Source organism: Ovis canadensis, chromosome 1 (genome assembly GCF_042477335.2).
Source record: "Ovis canadensis isolate MfBH-ARS-UI-01 breed Bighorn chromosome 1, ARS-UI_OviCan_v2, whole genome shotgun sequence".
NCBI classification, from domain to species: domain Eukaryota; kingdom Metazoa; phylum Chordata; class Mammalia; order Artiodactyla; family Bovidae; genus Ovis; species Ovis canadensis.
In genome coordinates this window covers 203,385,023-203,398,524 of record NC_091245.1, presented here as the reverse complement: position 1 = coordinate 203,398,524, position 13,502 = coordinate 203,385,023, and the positions used below count along the sequence as shown (strand labels likewise).

At 43.9% G+C, this 13,502-nt stretch overlaps 1 protein-coding gene across 4 annotated transcripts in view; it reads left to right on the top strand.

Annotated features, from left to right (window-relative positions):
* Positions 1 to 5,605, top strand: part of ST6GAL1 (ST6 beta-galactoside alpha-2,6-sialyltransferase 1) — a 141,625-nt gene extending 136,020 nt beyond the window's left edge. For all 4 annotated transcript variants that reach the window (XM_069558277.1, XM_069558297.1, XM_069558286.1 and 1 more), the window contains 2 exons: positions 358 to 532; positions 2,783 to 5,605. In XM_069558277.1, the coding sequence (XP_069414378.1) occupies positions 358 to 532; positions 2,783 to 3,030 (423 nt within the window). In that variant the 3' untranslated portion in view covers positions 3,031 to 5,605. The remainder of the gene's footprint in view (positions 1 to 357; positions 533 to 2,782) is intronic.
* The last annotated feature ends 7,897 nt before the right edge of the window (positions 5,606 to 13,502 follow it).

Here is a 13,502-nt window from a genome sequence, read left to right as displayed (position 1 = left end):
TCTGGGTCCCAGTTTTCACCCCTTTAAAAAAGAGAGGTGGGGTTAGATAGGGCCAAGAGCCCCTCTCAGCTCTGATATCTTTCCCAGTCTGTGATCCTGAGGTCTGAAGCTGTTCTGTGGTCACCAAGATCAAATGTCCCTGTGAGCACAGGCTATGTGCTGGGTGCCCTGCTATCAAGTGAGAGCTGTGATATGCAGGAGAAGCTTGGAGTCTATCTTGATGAAGGGATGTCTCTCAGGAGTCTGCCAGGAGTGGTCCCTCCCCACCTCCCCTAGTCCTCAGAGGATGATGAACATCGGGGTGGCAGCAGAGCAGCCCATTGCTCTCCTTGAGGAGACCTCTTCCTTCTTTTTCAGTGGTACAGAAATCCCGACTACAGTTTCTTCAATAACTTCAAGAGCTATCGTAAGCTGCATCCTGATCAGCCCTTTTACATCCTCAAGCCCCAGATGCCTTGGGAGCTGTGGGACATCATTCAAGAAATCTCCTCAGAGCTGATCCAGCCAAATCCTCCATCCTCTGGGATGCTCGGTGAGTCCATGTCTGAGAAAGACCTCTGGTGCTTGTCTCTACAATACAATAGAGTAGCTTTCTTCTGGGGTCTCATTCATTTGTTCATTTGCCAAACAGTTGCTAGTTTTTTGCTATATTATTATGCTGAGGCAAATTCCAACTAAGACACAGAGATCAATACGATAGAATCTCCTTAACTTCAGGGTGTCCAGTGGGAGCATTCGGTCAGGTGTCTGAGGCAACATTCAGTTTGTGCCAGGAAAGTGTAACCAGCTTGGTGCCATAGGAGAGAGGACCCCTTCTAGGAAGACAGCCTGAGAACTTTGTGGAGAACAGGACCAGGCCTGGGAAAGGGGAGATTTGGCAAGTGGAGATGGAGTAAAAAGGGAAGCACAGAAAAGATGAGGCAGGAGGAGTAGGGCTGGGACTCGGGTGAGGCCAGCCAGGCACCTACTTCAGATGTACAATTTAAGGAGCTGCCACAAAATTCAGAAGCAAATGATATCTTAATAATGTCTTTTAAAAAATCACAGTGAAAAATTTCATGATAGACAAAATATTAAAATTTTAGATAAAGGATCAGTAATAATGCCATTATTGTCCTGAGCCGTATTAGAATATGAAGAAAAAGGAAGAATCAGTAATATTCAGAATTTCACCTAGTGGCCTCCCTATCTGTGGCCCTGAGAGAAGTCTGAGTGGTGAAGCTGCACTTGGTTTGGGGGTCACAAATGGAGTTGTGGGTGCTGGTGTTGAGGCGGGGGGTGGCCAGAGTGCTAAGGGCCCTGAGCCCTGGCTGCAGGCTTTCTTCTTGGACTTACTCCACAGCTCGCTGCCCTCATGGCCTGTCTGCCCCTCACTGCCTCTCACTCTGAGTTCAGCTGGACCACAGGCACTTTCTGCCAGATGCCCACCTGCCTTCCCTATTAGACTACAGCTCCCTCAGGGCGGAACTGTGTTTGCCTCTTCCTTGTGGGGGCATTTCCTGATAGAGATGAAGGTGCTTTCAGTATCCCATCTGCTTTATGCCTTTCTCTTCAACTTTTGGATAGGTGCCTTGGGGGTACTTCCTGGACCCCTTTGAGCAGGAGTAGACGGAGAGCATCCTAGGGACACTCTCCTGTTGCCCTGCTGCCTGCCTTTGCTTGTGCTGTCCCCTCCACCAGCAGTCCTTCCTCCTTGCCCATCTCTCATGGCCAGAGCCCTTGCCAGCCGCCACACCAGTGCTCCGGGGGGCTCATGAGAGCCCGCTCTCATAGAAGCCTCCCTCCCCTCATCTGGAAGCATGACTGCTGGGCCATCATCACTTAGTTGCATATGTCTTTTCTCGCCCATCATATCAGGGTAGGGGACAGCCGGAGGGGGTTAACAGGGCTTTCCCCATGTCTAATTCTTCTGGAACAGAGCTGCTGCTAGCAGTTTACAATTTTGCTGTTAGTAAGAACTGTTCATCATAAAAGTTCCCTATATTGATGGTTGACAAGAGCAGTCTGAGAGCTATGATCTTATTGCATCTGAACAGCAGCCTGTGTGGTAGGGAGAGTGGGTAGATCACCCCCTTGGGACAGGTGGAGAACCTGAGGCCCTGAGAGGGATGTGTCCTGCAGGAGATGACTGAGCCAGGTGGGGACAAGCATGGGGGATGGGAGGCATCCCCCATCTCTTGTTGGGTCTGCATCTCTGTGTTCTGTACTCCTCCCTGAGCACACCACCCACCACACTCTCTCAGCTCCTCTCTTCTGACTGAGCCCATCGATACAGACCAGCGCATGCTCCTGTAACAGCTGCCCCCCTCCCACCTGAGGCATGAAGCCTTCCTTCCCCACAGTGTTTCACCAGGTACTAGTGTAAGAAACACCTCCCAAATAACCAGCTATGAGGCTCATCCAAGATACAGACATGAGAGAAAGTAATATCTGCATGGAATGGTTCTGTCTCCTCAGTCACCTTGCCCTCTCTCTTCATAGAGCTTCTTGACAGTGATCAGTTCATTGGCTGATGGTGGAGCCCTTCAATTCATTAATGTTTAGGGAGGACCTGCTGGGCACCGGGCTCTGACCTGGGTGCTGAGCATACGAAGGTTCGTGATCCCTGCACCCTGAGGAGCGGCCTGTTGGATGGGCTTACCGGAGCAACTCACACTCACAAACAGACACTGCAGACATACCTCTCCAGCTTTCAGGGCATGAGCTGTGGGGCTCGCTGGGCAGAACTCCGGGGAGCCAGGGTGGGTTGTTGCGCAGGACTCACCTCTGCTCTCCTCTCCAGGCATTGCCATTATGATGTCACTGTGTGACCAAGTGGATATTTACGAGTTCCTCCCATCCAAGCGCAAGACTGATGTGTGCTACTACTATCAGAGGTATTTCGACAGTGCCTGCACAATGGGCGCCTACCACCCACTCCTCTTTGAGAAGAACATGGTGAAGCACCTCAACCTCGGCACAGATGAGGACATCTACCTGCTTGGAAAAGCTACACTGCCTGGCTTCCGGACAATTCGCTGCGGAGCATAAGCTCCCCAGCCAGGCCCCTTTACCCTTCCCCATCAGCCGGTCTTCTGGCCACCCCAGGCCTGGGAAGGAAGACTGTGTGCCTGAATAATCACAGCCCACACTTCAGGCAGCAAGAGCCCTGGGACTTCAGAAACTCAAGGGCAGGGCCCCCAGCCCAGCCTGCCCTGTTGTCATGGGGGGGGGGGGGTGTGTGTGAACCCAGAGCCTCCTGTCTCACTCATGTATACCTGTTTAGCATTCCTTCCAGAGAGAGTCCTCCCGCCCCCAACCTAGGTAAATGCAAGATCCACCTTTCCCACCAGGGCTGCCAAAACTGGTCTGCTTTCCCCACCAGAATGATGTTATTGTGAACCAGGGAAACAGGAAGAAAGGTACAGTCTCTATCCTCACAGAGAAGGCGATGGCACCCCACTCCAGTACTCCTGCCTGGAAAATCCCATGGGCGGAGGAACCTGGTAGGCTGCAGTCCATGGGGTCGTGAAGAGTCAGACATGACTGAGCGACTTCACTTTCACTTTTCACATTCATGCATTGGAGAAGGAAATGGTAACCCACTCCAGTGTTCTTGCCTGGAGAATCCCAGGAACGGGGGAGCCTGGTGGGCTGCCATCTATGGAGTCGCACAGAGTCGGACACGACTGAAGCGACTTAGCAGCAGTAGCAGCAGCAGCTCCATCTTCAAGTTGCATATAGATCAGTGTGAGGGACCAGATGGATTCAGTGTGCTTGATGCACAGGGGCTTGTGGGTATGGGCTTGCTGTGTGGCTGTTTTTGCACTCAGGAGGGACCACACTCTTCCCGTGTCAGTGGGTCATAGAGGGCTTCATGGAGCTGGGGGCTGTGAAGTGGATTTTAGAAGAGAAGAAACATGTCAAGCAGATTTTGTCTAAGTCATCTGAGATGTGTTTTCCTATCTGCCTTTATTACCTGTATTTAAGATCTGCCTGAGTTTACAGGCTCAAGGTACTTTTTGAGGAAACCCCCTCATGTCTGCGGCATCAACTGAAGCCCCATACAGATACCAGGCAAGCCAGATACCAAAACCCTGATTTCCCTAGGCTCGCCTGGCCTGTGCCTAGCCTAGCCTACCAGCTGGGTGTGCACAGTCTATCCGAGTCTTCCTTTTTGATGCCCACCCCCAAACCTCCTCCTGCCACCCTGTTTTTCCCTTTAATCTTCCCGCTCCCAAATTACTTTCAAGCATTTTCCATTTTAAAATTTCCTGACTTTTTGTTTTTTTTACCTTCATGGGCCTTTTGTGAAAGGCCTCTCAGGGATTGGGAACATGGTTTCCTAGGACTTAAGAGTCGCTCTCAGAGGTCAGAACCTTGGAGATCATGACTAATTCTCAACAGGTGTATCAGAGTGCTGTGCCCCCACCCCCGCCTGCAAGGGAGCAACATCAAAGCCTCTGGAGAGGTCTGTCTCCTGTGGTCTATCCACACACACTCTGGACCATTGTGCTAAGTCCCCTCCCCTGATGGGGAGCCACACTAGACTGGACCAGGCTTCTGGACTCCTGAGCTAGCCCCAGTGTGCTCATGGGTCTTGAATGTTGAGGTCCAGACCAGTTGTTGTGGAGCTGGAGTACTCATTCATGGTCAAACCGCTGGCTTGTGCAGGCAGTAGAAAGAGCTCTGGAGTGAGAAGCCCTGGGTTTTCAAAGTGATGCTCCCCTATTACTTGCCATGCCACCATGGGCAAATTCTCCTCTCTGAGCCTTTTTCCACACTTATAAAATGGGTAGTGAGCCTGCCTCACAGGTGCTATGAGGGTTACCCGGGAGAAGGCAGGTGCTCAGTGCACGCTGGATTCCTTCCTTCCTTTACTAAGATCCTGCCCTGTGCCCACACCTGGCAGCATCCTGCTGTGAAGCAGGCCAGAGAGTGGGCTTTGTCCTCAGGGAATATAATGTCCTATTGGGAGACAATAATACCTATCCTGCTTGGAACACCCTGGCAACCATCCGAGGGAGTGGAGGGTGCAGAACGTGTCCCTCCTCAGGCCTGATCCTCTCTGGGATGGATGGGCAGAGCACTTGGGCCACTGGCTGCTGTGACCCCAGGCTTTTCCACGTCTCTGGGCCCAAGAATTCCTGGGAGTCATTGAATCATGAGCATGGAGTGCAGAGGGAGATGGCATTCCATCGCCAGGAGAGAGATGTTGGTATGGACACTGAGACTACACTGGGTAGATGCTTAGCTTTTATGTATTATTATTAAGAGATCAAGTTAATTTAATTGTGCTTTCTCAACCTGGAAACGGGTAGAATGCAAATAAGATGTGGATACTCTCTTAGTCTGATTAAATGTTTTATATTTGTGACAGGCAATTTAAAAATTATGACTGTGTCTTGTAGGAAAGCCACTGTCTCTAAGCTGTTCTGTTTTATTCAGTAGCTATCTGTTCATTCTCTATCATGAAGTCTTCAAATCTTTCCATCTCAATCAAAAAGCTATTGATGTTGGCCTGGAGTTAAGACGTCAATCTCAGAAACTTCTGAATCATGTCCTAAGCTATTTCTGAATTATCCAAAGATTATGTAAAATTTTAAAATAAATGATTGTTCAAAAATTTTATCCCTCTTTTCTTGTTAAGGGGACAACTGCTCATTGTCAATTCTTGTCTCCAAAGAAGACACAACAGGAATCCTGAACCCCCAAACTCCCCCCCATGAGCTCCTCTGCCTTAGCCTCTTGTCACTTCTACAGGAAAAGAACTACTTAAACAGCAGGATATCATCTGTGAGATAGCAACTGGTTTGTTTTTTTCCTTTTGCGCTTGCTTAGATTCAAATGACAAAGCTGTTGTTCATCCAATACCTCAAGGAAGGGCTGCAGGAGGACAGAAAGCAGAATGAAAGGAAGTTCTCACCTTGGTTTCCAAAAGTCTAAAACCCTTAAAGGAACAATGTCCCAAGGGGATAGCCAAGTTGTTTAGATACAGAAATTTCTGCCCAAACCTCAGGAGAATGGGAGTTCAAAAGAGGAGCGACACAAAAAGAGATTTCAATTAGTTTGGAAACTGAGATCTGTGCTTGCCAAATTTACAGTAGCCTTAAGTCTCTTTTAGGTCCTTTCAACTGGTGAGCTGGGTTTTGGGGTGGCACCAGGCTTCTCTGTTTGGACCTTGTGGGGAGCTTCTGCCACTTCCACAGGTTCCCTTTTCCCTTGGTTCCTACTCTGGTATCTGCTGCTTATTTTAAGGTGTGTATGTTAGGGATGCGGGAGGAAGAATGAGAACCTGGCTTCTTCTTTACCTTATCAGCCATTTAAGCAGAAGAAAAACACAAATCACAAAGAGAAAGACGGATAAAAAGAGAGAGGTACTCACCTACAACCTCCATGCCCACCCCACCAATAGCACCCTTGAAGCCCAACTCCAGGCTGTCTGTTCTTATAGACTGCTTCACACCCTGGCAGTATGCTTTACTTATACCAGTAATGGCTCCACAGCTAGAAGCAAGAGGCAGAGAAGGGGTACTCTGGGACTGCCACCTCACCTATTCCCGGCTCCTCACTCTCTGTGTGGCTTTGGTTTCTACTTCCCATGTGACACTTGGGGCAGCCTTTGAGGAATGTTCTGTGACATATGGGGAGTGCATTATGACCCCAGGAACACTTACCACTCTAACTGGGGCAGAAACACCCTAACCCAGAAAATTCATCCCTATGGGCTGGCGTATGGCATCAGTTTCAGGAGAGAAGAAAAGGCCTTACCTGCACCCATGACATCCCATCACCTGGTGCATTTATGCTGCCATCCAGTCCTTCTGAGGTCAGGATTGACTGGAAACAAGTTTATCATGGGAAGAGGAATTCTTCTATTTTAATTTTTTATTTTTTTAATTTATTTACTTTACAATATTGTATTGGTTTTGCCATACATTAACTTGAATCTGCCATGAGTGTACATGTGTTCCCCATCCTGAAACCCCCTCCCACCTCCCTCCCCATCCCATCCCTCTGGGTCATCCCAGTGCACCAGCCCCGAGCACCCTGTTTCATGCATCAAACCTGGACTGGCGATTCATGTCACATATGATATTTTACATGTTTCAATGCCATTCTCCCATATCATCCTGCCCTTGCCTTCTCCCACAGAGTCCAAAAGACTGTTCAATACATCTGTGTCCCTTTTGCTGTCTTGCATACAGGGTTATTGTTACCTTCTTTCTAAATTCCATATATATGCATTAGTATACTGTATTGGTGTTTTCCTTTCTGGCTTACTTCACTCTGTATGAATAGGCTCCAGCTTCATCCACCTCATTAGAACTGATTCAAATGTATTCTTTTTGATGGCTGAGTAATATTCCATTGTGTATATGTACCACAGCTTTCTTATCCATTCATCTGCTGATGGACATCTAGGTTGCTTCCATGTCCTGGCTATTATAAACAGTGCTGTGATGAACATTGGGGTACATGTATCTCTTTCGATTCTGGTTTCCTCGGTGTGTATGCCCAGCAGTGGGATTGCTGGGTCACATGGCAGTTCTATTTCCAGTTTTTTTAAGGAATCTCCACACTGTTCTCCATAGTGCCTGTACTAGTTTGCATTCCCACCAACAGTGTAAGAGGGTTCCCTTTTCTCCACACCCTCTCCAGCATTTATTGCTTGTAGACTTTTGGATCGCAGCCATTCTGACTGGCGTGAAATCGTATCTCATTGTGGTTTTGATTTGCATTTCTCTGATAATGAGTGATGTTGAGTATATTTTCATGTGTCTGTTAGCCATCTGTATGTCTTCTTTGGAGAAATGTCTATTTAGTTCTTGGGCCCATTTTTTGATTGGGTCGTTCATTTTTCTGGAATTGAGCTGCAGGAGTTGCTTGTATATTTTTGAGATTAATTCTTTGTCTGTTGCTTCATTTGCTATTATTTCTCCCATTCTGAAGGCTGTCTTTTCACCTTGCTTATAGTTTCCTTTGCTGTGCAGAAGCTTTTAATTTTGATTAGGTCCCATTTGTTTATTTTTGCTTTTATTTCCAGTATTCTGGGAGGTGGGTTATAGAGGATCCTGCTGTGATTTATGTTGGAGAGTGTTTTGCCTATGTTTTCCTCTAGGAGTTTTATAGTTTCTGGTCTTACGTTTAGATCTTTAATCCATTTTGAGTTTATTTTTGTGTATGGTGTTAGAAAGTGTTCTAGTTTCATTCTTTTACAAGTGGTTGACCAGTTTTCCCAGCACTACTTGTTAAAGATATTGTCTTTTCTCCATTGTATATTCTTGCCTCCTTTGTCAAAGATAAGGTGTCCATAGGTGCATGGATTTATCTCTGGGCTTTCTATTTTGTTCCATTGATCTGTATTTCTGCCTTTGTGCCAGTACTATACTGTCTTGATGGCTGTGGTTTTGTAGTAGAGATTGAAATCAGGCAGATTGATTCCTCCAGCTCCATTCTTCTTTCTCAAGATTGCTTTGGCTATTTGAGGTTTTTTGTATTTTCATATAAATCGTGAAATTTGTTCTAGTTCTCTGAATAATACCATTGGTAACTTGATAGGGATTGCATTGAATCTATAGATTGCTTTGGGTAGCACACTCATTTTCACTATGTTGATTCTTCTGATCCATTAACATGGTATGTTTCTCCATCTATTAGTGTCCTCTTTGATTTCTTTCACCAGTGTTTTATAGTTTTCTATATATAGGTCTTTTGTTTCTTTAGGTAGGTATATTCCTAAGTATTTTATTCTTTTTGTTGCAATGGTGAATGGAGAGTTGTTTCGTTAATTTCTCTGTTTTCTCATTGTTAGTGTATAGGAATGTGAGGGATTTCTGTGTGTTAATTTTATATCCTGCAACTTTACTATATTAATTGATTAGCTCTAATAATTTTCTGGTGGAGTCTTTAGGGTTTTCTATGTAGAGGATCATGTCATCTGCAAACAGTGAGAGTTTTACTTCTTCTTTTCCAATCTGGATTCCTTTTATTTCTTTTTCTGCTCTGACTGCTGTGGTCAAAACTTCTAAAACTATGTTCAGTAGTAGTGGTGAGAGTGGGCACCCTTGTCTTGTTCCTGACTTTAGGGGAAATGCTTTCAATTTTTCACCATTGAGGAGGTTTGCTGAGGGTTTGTCATATATAGCTTTTATTATGTTGAGGTATGTTCCTTCTATTCCTGCTTTCTGGAGGGTCTTTATCATAAACGGATGTTGAATTTTGTCAAAGGCTTTCTCTGAGGCATCATGTCAAAGGCATCTACTGAGATAATCATATGGCTTTTATTTTTCAATTTGTTAATGTGGTGTATTACATTGATTGATTTGTGGATATTGAAGAATCCTTGCATCCCTGGGATAAAGCCCACTTGGTCATGATGTATGATCTTTTAAATATGTTGTTGGATTCTGTTTGCTAGAATTTTGTTAGGGATTTTTGCATCCATGTTCATCAGTGATATTGGCCTGCAGTTTTCTTTTTCTGTGGCATCTTTGTCAGGTTTTGGTATTAGAGTGATGGCGGCCTCATAGAATGAGTTTGGAAGTTTACCTTCCTCTGCAATTTTCTGGAAGAGTTTGAGTAGGATAGGTATTAGTTCTTCTCTAAATTTTTGGTAGAATTCAGCTGTGAAGCCATCTGGTTCTGGGCTTTTGTTTGTTGGAAGATTTCTGACTACAGTTTCAATTTCCGTGCTTGTGATGAGTCTGTTAAGATTTTCTATTTCTTCCTGGTTCAATTTTGAAAAGTTGTATTTTTCTAAGAAATTTTCCATTCCTTCCAAGTTGTCCATTTTATTTGCATATAGTTGCTGATAATAGTCTCTTATGATCCTTTGTATTTCTGTGTTGTCTGTTGTGATCTCTCCATTTTCATTCCTAATTTTGATTTTTCTCCCTTTGTTTCTTGATGAGTCTGGCTAATGGTTTGTCAATTTTATTTATCTTCTCAAAGAACCAGCTTTTGGTTTTGTTAATTTTTGCTATGGTCTCTTTTGTTTCTTTTGCATTTATTTCTGCCCTAATTTTTAAGATTTCTTTCTTTCTAACTAAACCTGGGGTTCATAATTTCTTCCTTTTCAAGTTGCTTTAGGTGTAGAGTTAGGTTATTTGACTTTTTTCTTGTTTCTTGCCATAAGCCTGTATTGCTATGACCCTTCCCCTTAGTATGGCTTTTACAGTGTCCCACAGGTTTTGGGTTGTTGTGTTTTCATTTTCATTTGTTTCTATACATATTTTGATTTCTTTTTTTGTTTTCTTCTGTGATTTGTTGGGTATTCAGCAGCGTGTTGTTCAGCCTCCATATGTTGGGATTTTTAATAGTTTTCCTCCTATAATTGAGATCTAATCTTACTGCATTGTGGTCAGAAAAGATGCTTGGAATGATTTCAATTTTTTTTGAATTTACCAAGGCTAGATTTATGGCCCAGGATGTGATCTATCCTGGAGAAGGTTCCATTTGCACTTGAGAAAAAGGTGAAATTCATTTTTGGGGGGTGAAATGTCCTATAGATATCAATTAGATCTAACTGGTCTATTGTACCATTTAAAGTTTGTGTTTCCTTGTTAATTTTCTGCTTAGTTTTTCTATCCATAGGTGTGAGTGGGGTATTAAAGTCTCCCACTATTATTGTATTATTGTTAATTTCCCCTTTCATACTTGTTAGCATTTGTCTTACATATTGTGGTGCTCCATGTTGGGTGCATATATATTTATGATTGTTATATCTTCTTCTTAGATTGATCCTTTGATCATTACATAGTGTCTCTCTTTGTCTCTTTTTACAGCCTTTGTTTTAAAGTCTATTTTATCTGATATGAGTATTGCTACTCCTGCTTTCTTTTGGTCTCTGTTTGCATGGAATATCTTTTTCTAGCCCTTCACTTTCAATCTGTATGTGTCCCTTGTTTCAAGGTGGGTCTCTTGTAGACAACATATTGGGGTCTTGTTTTTGTATCCATTCAGCCAGTTTTTGTTTTTTGGTTAGGGCATTCAACTCATTTACATTTAAGGTAATTACTGATAAGTATGATCCCATTGCCATTTACTTTATTGTTTTGGGTTCGAGTTTACACACCCTTTCTGTGTTTCCTGTCTAGAGAAGATCCTTTAGCATTTGTTGGAGAGCTGGTTTGGTGGTGCTGAATTCTCTCAACTTTTGCTTGTCTGTAAAGCTTTTGATTTCTCCTTCATATTTGAATGAGATCCTTGCTGGGTACAGTAATCTGGGCTGTAGGTTGTTTTCTTTCATCACTTGAAGTATGTCCTGCCATTCCTTTCTGGCCTGAAGAATTTCTATTGAAAGGTCAGCTGTTATCCTTATGGGAATCCCCTTGTGTGTTATTTGTTGTTTTTCCCTTGCTGCTTTTAATATTTGATCTTTGTGAATTTGATTAATATGTGTCTTGGGGTATTTTGCCTTGGGTTTATCCTATTTGGGACTCTCTGGGTTTCTTGGACTTGGGTGATTATTTCCTTCCCCATTTTAGGGACGTTTTCAACTATTATCTCCTCAAGTATTTTCTCATGGTCTTTCTTTTTGTCTTCTTCTGGGACTCCTATGATTCGAATGTTGGGGTGTTTAACATTGTCCCAGAGGTCTCTGAGGTTGTCCTCATTTCTTTTAATTCTTTCTCATCTCTATTTCATTTATTTCTACCATTCTATCTTCTACCTCACTTATCCTATCTTCTGCCTCTGTTATTCTACTGTTGGTTCCCTCCAGAGTGTTTTTGATCTCATTTATTGCATTATTCATTATATATTGACTCTTTTTTATTTCTTCTAGGTCCTTGTTAAACCTTTCTTGCATCTTCTCGATCCTTGTCTCCAGGCTATTTATCTGTAACTCCAATTTGTTTTCAAGATTTTGCATCATTTTCACTATCATTATTCAGAATTCTGTATCAGGTAGATTCCCTATCTCGTCCTCTTTTGTTTGGTTTGATGGGCATTTATCCTGTTCTTTTACCTGCTGGGTATTTCTCTGCCTTTTCATCTTGTTTATATTGCTGTGTTTGTGGTGGCCTTTCTGTATTCTGGCAGTTGGTGGTTCCTCTTTATTGTGGTGGTTCCTTGCTGTGGGTGGGGTTGGATGGGTGGCTTGTCAAAGTTTTCTGGTTAGGGAAGCTTGTGTCGGTGTTCTGGTGCGTGGAGCTGGATTTCTTCTTTCTGGAGTGCAATGAAGTGTCCAGTAATGACTTCTGAGATGTCAGTGGGTTTGGTGTGACTTTGGTCAGCCTGTATATTGAGGCTCAGGGTTATGTTCCTGTGTTCCTGGAGAATTTGTGTGGTATGTCTTGCTCTGGAGCTTGTTGGCCCTTGGGTGGTGCTTGGTTTCAGTGTAGGTATGGAGGCAATGGCACCCCAATCCAGTACTCTTGCCTGGAAAATCCCATGGATGGAGGAGCCTGGTAGGCTGCAGTCTATGGGGTCGCTAAGAGTCAGACACAACTGAACGACTTCACTTTCATGCATTGGAGAAGGAAATGGAATCCTAGGGACAGGGGAGCCTGGTGGGCTGCCATCTATGGGGTCGCGCAGAGTCGGACATGACTGAAGCAACTTAGCAGCAGCAGCAGAAGCATGGAGGCATTTGATAAGCTCCTATCGATTAATGTTCTCTGGATTCAGGAGTTCTTTGGTGTTCTCAGGATTTGGACTTAAGCCTCCTGCCTCTGGTTTTCAGTTTTATTCTTGCAGTAGCCTCAAAACTTCTCCATCTATACAGCACCAATGATAAAACATCTAGGTTAATGAGGAAAAGTTTCTCCGCAGTGAGGGACACCCAGAGAGGTACACAGAATTACATGGAAAAGAGAAGAGGGAGGAGGGAGATAGAGGTGATCGGGAGGAGAGGGGAATCAAAAGGAGAGAGAGCAAGCTAGCCAGTAATCACTTCCTTATGTGCTCTCCACAGTCTGGATCCCTCAGAGATGTTCATGGAGTTACACAGAGACTAGAAGAGGGAGGAAGGAGACAGAGGTGGCCAGGAGGATAAAAGGGGGAATCAAAAGGAGAGAGACAGATTCAGCCAGTAATCAGTTCCCTAAGTGTTCTCCTCAGCCCGGAACAACACAAAGAAATTCACCGAGTTGGGTAGAGAAGAAAAGGGGGAGGGGGGAGATAGAGGCGACCTGGTGGAGAAAAAGGAGAGTCAAACAGGGGAGAGAGCAATCAGGCCAGTGATCTCTCTCCCAAGTAAAAATAGGTACTGAAGATTGAGTTCTTAAAGGTACAAAGTTGATAACAAATACCAAAAAGCAAAGATTAAAAAATCTTGAGTAGAGGTTAGATTCTCAAAATACAATACTAAAAGAAACACCCAAAAACAAAGTCACAGAAATTACAATATATATATATATATATATATATATATATATATATATATATATGAAGTTTGCTTTAAAAATAGGGTCTTTTTTGTGGCAAGTTAATAGTAGGTTATAAAAATGAAAACTAAAGGAATAATGGGAACTTAAAAATAACAAAAAAATAAAATAATTTTTTTAATTTAAAAAATG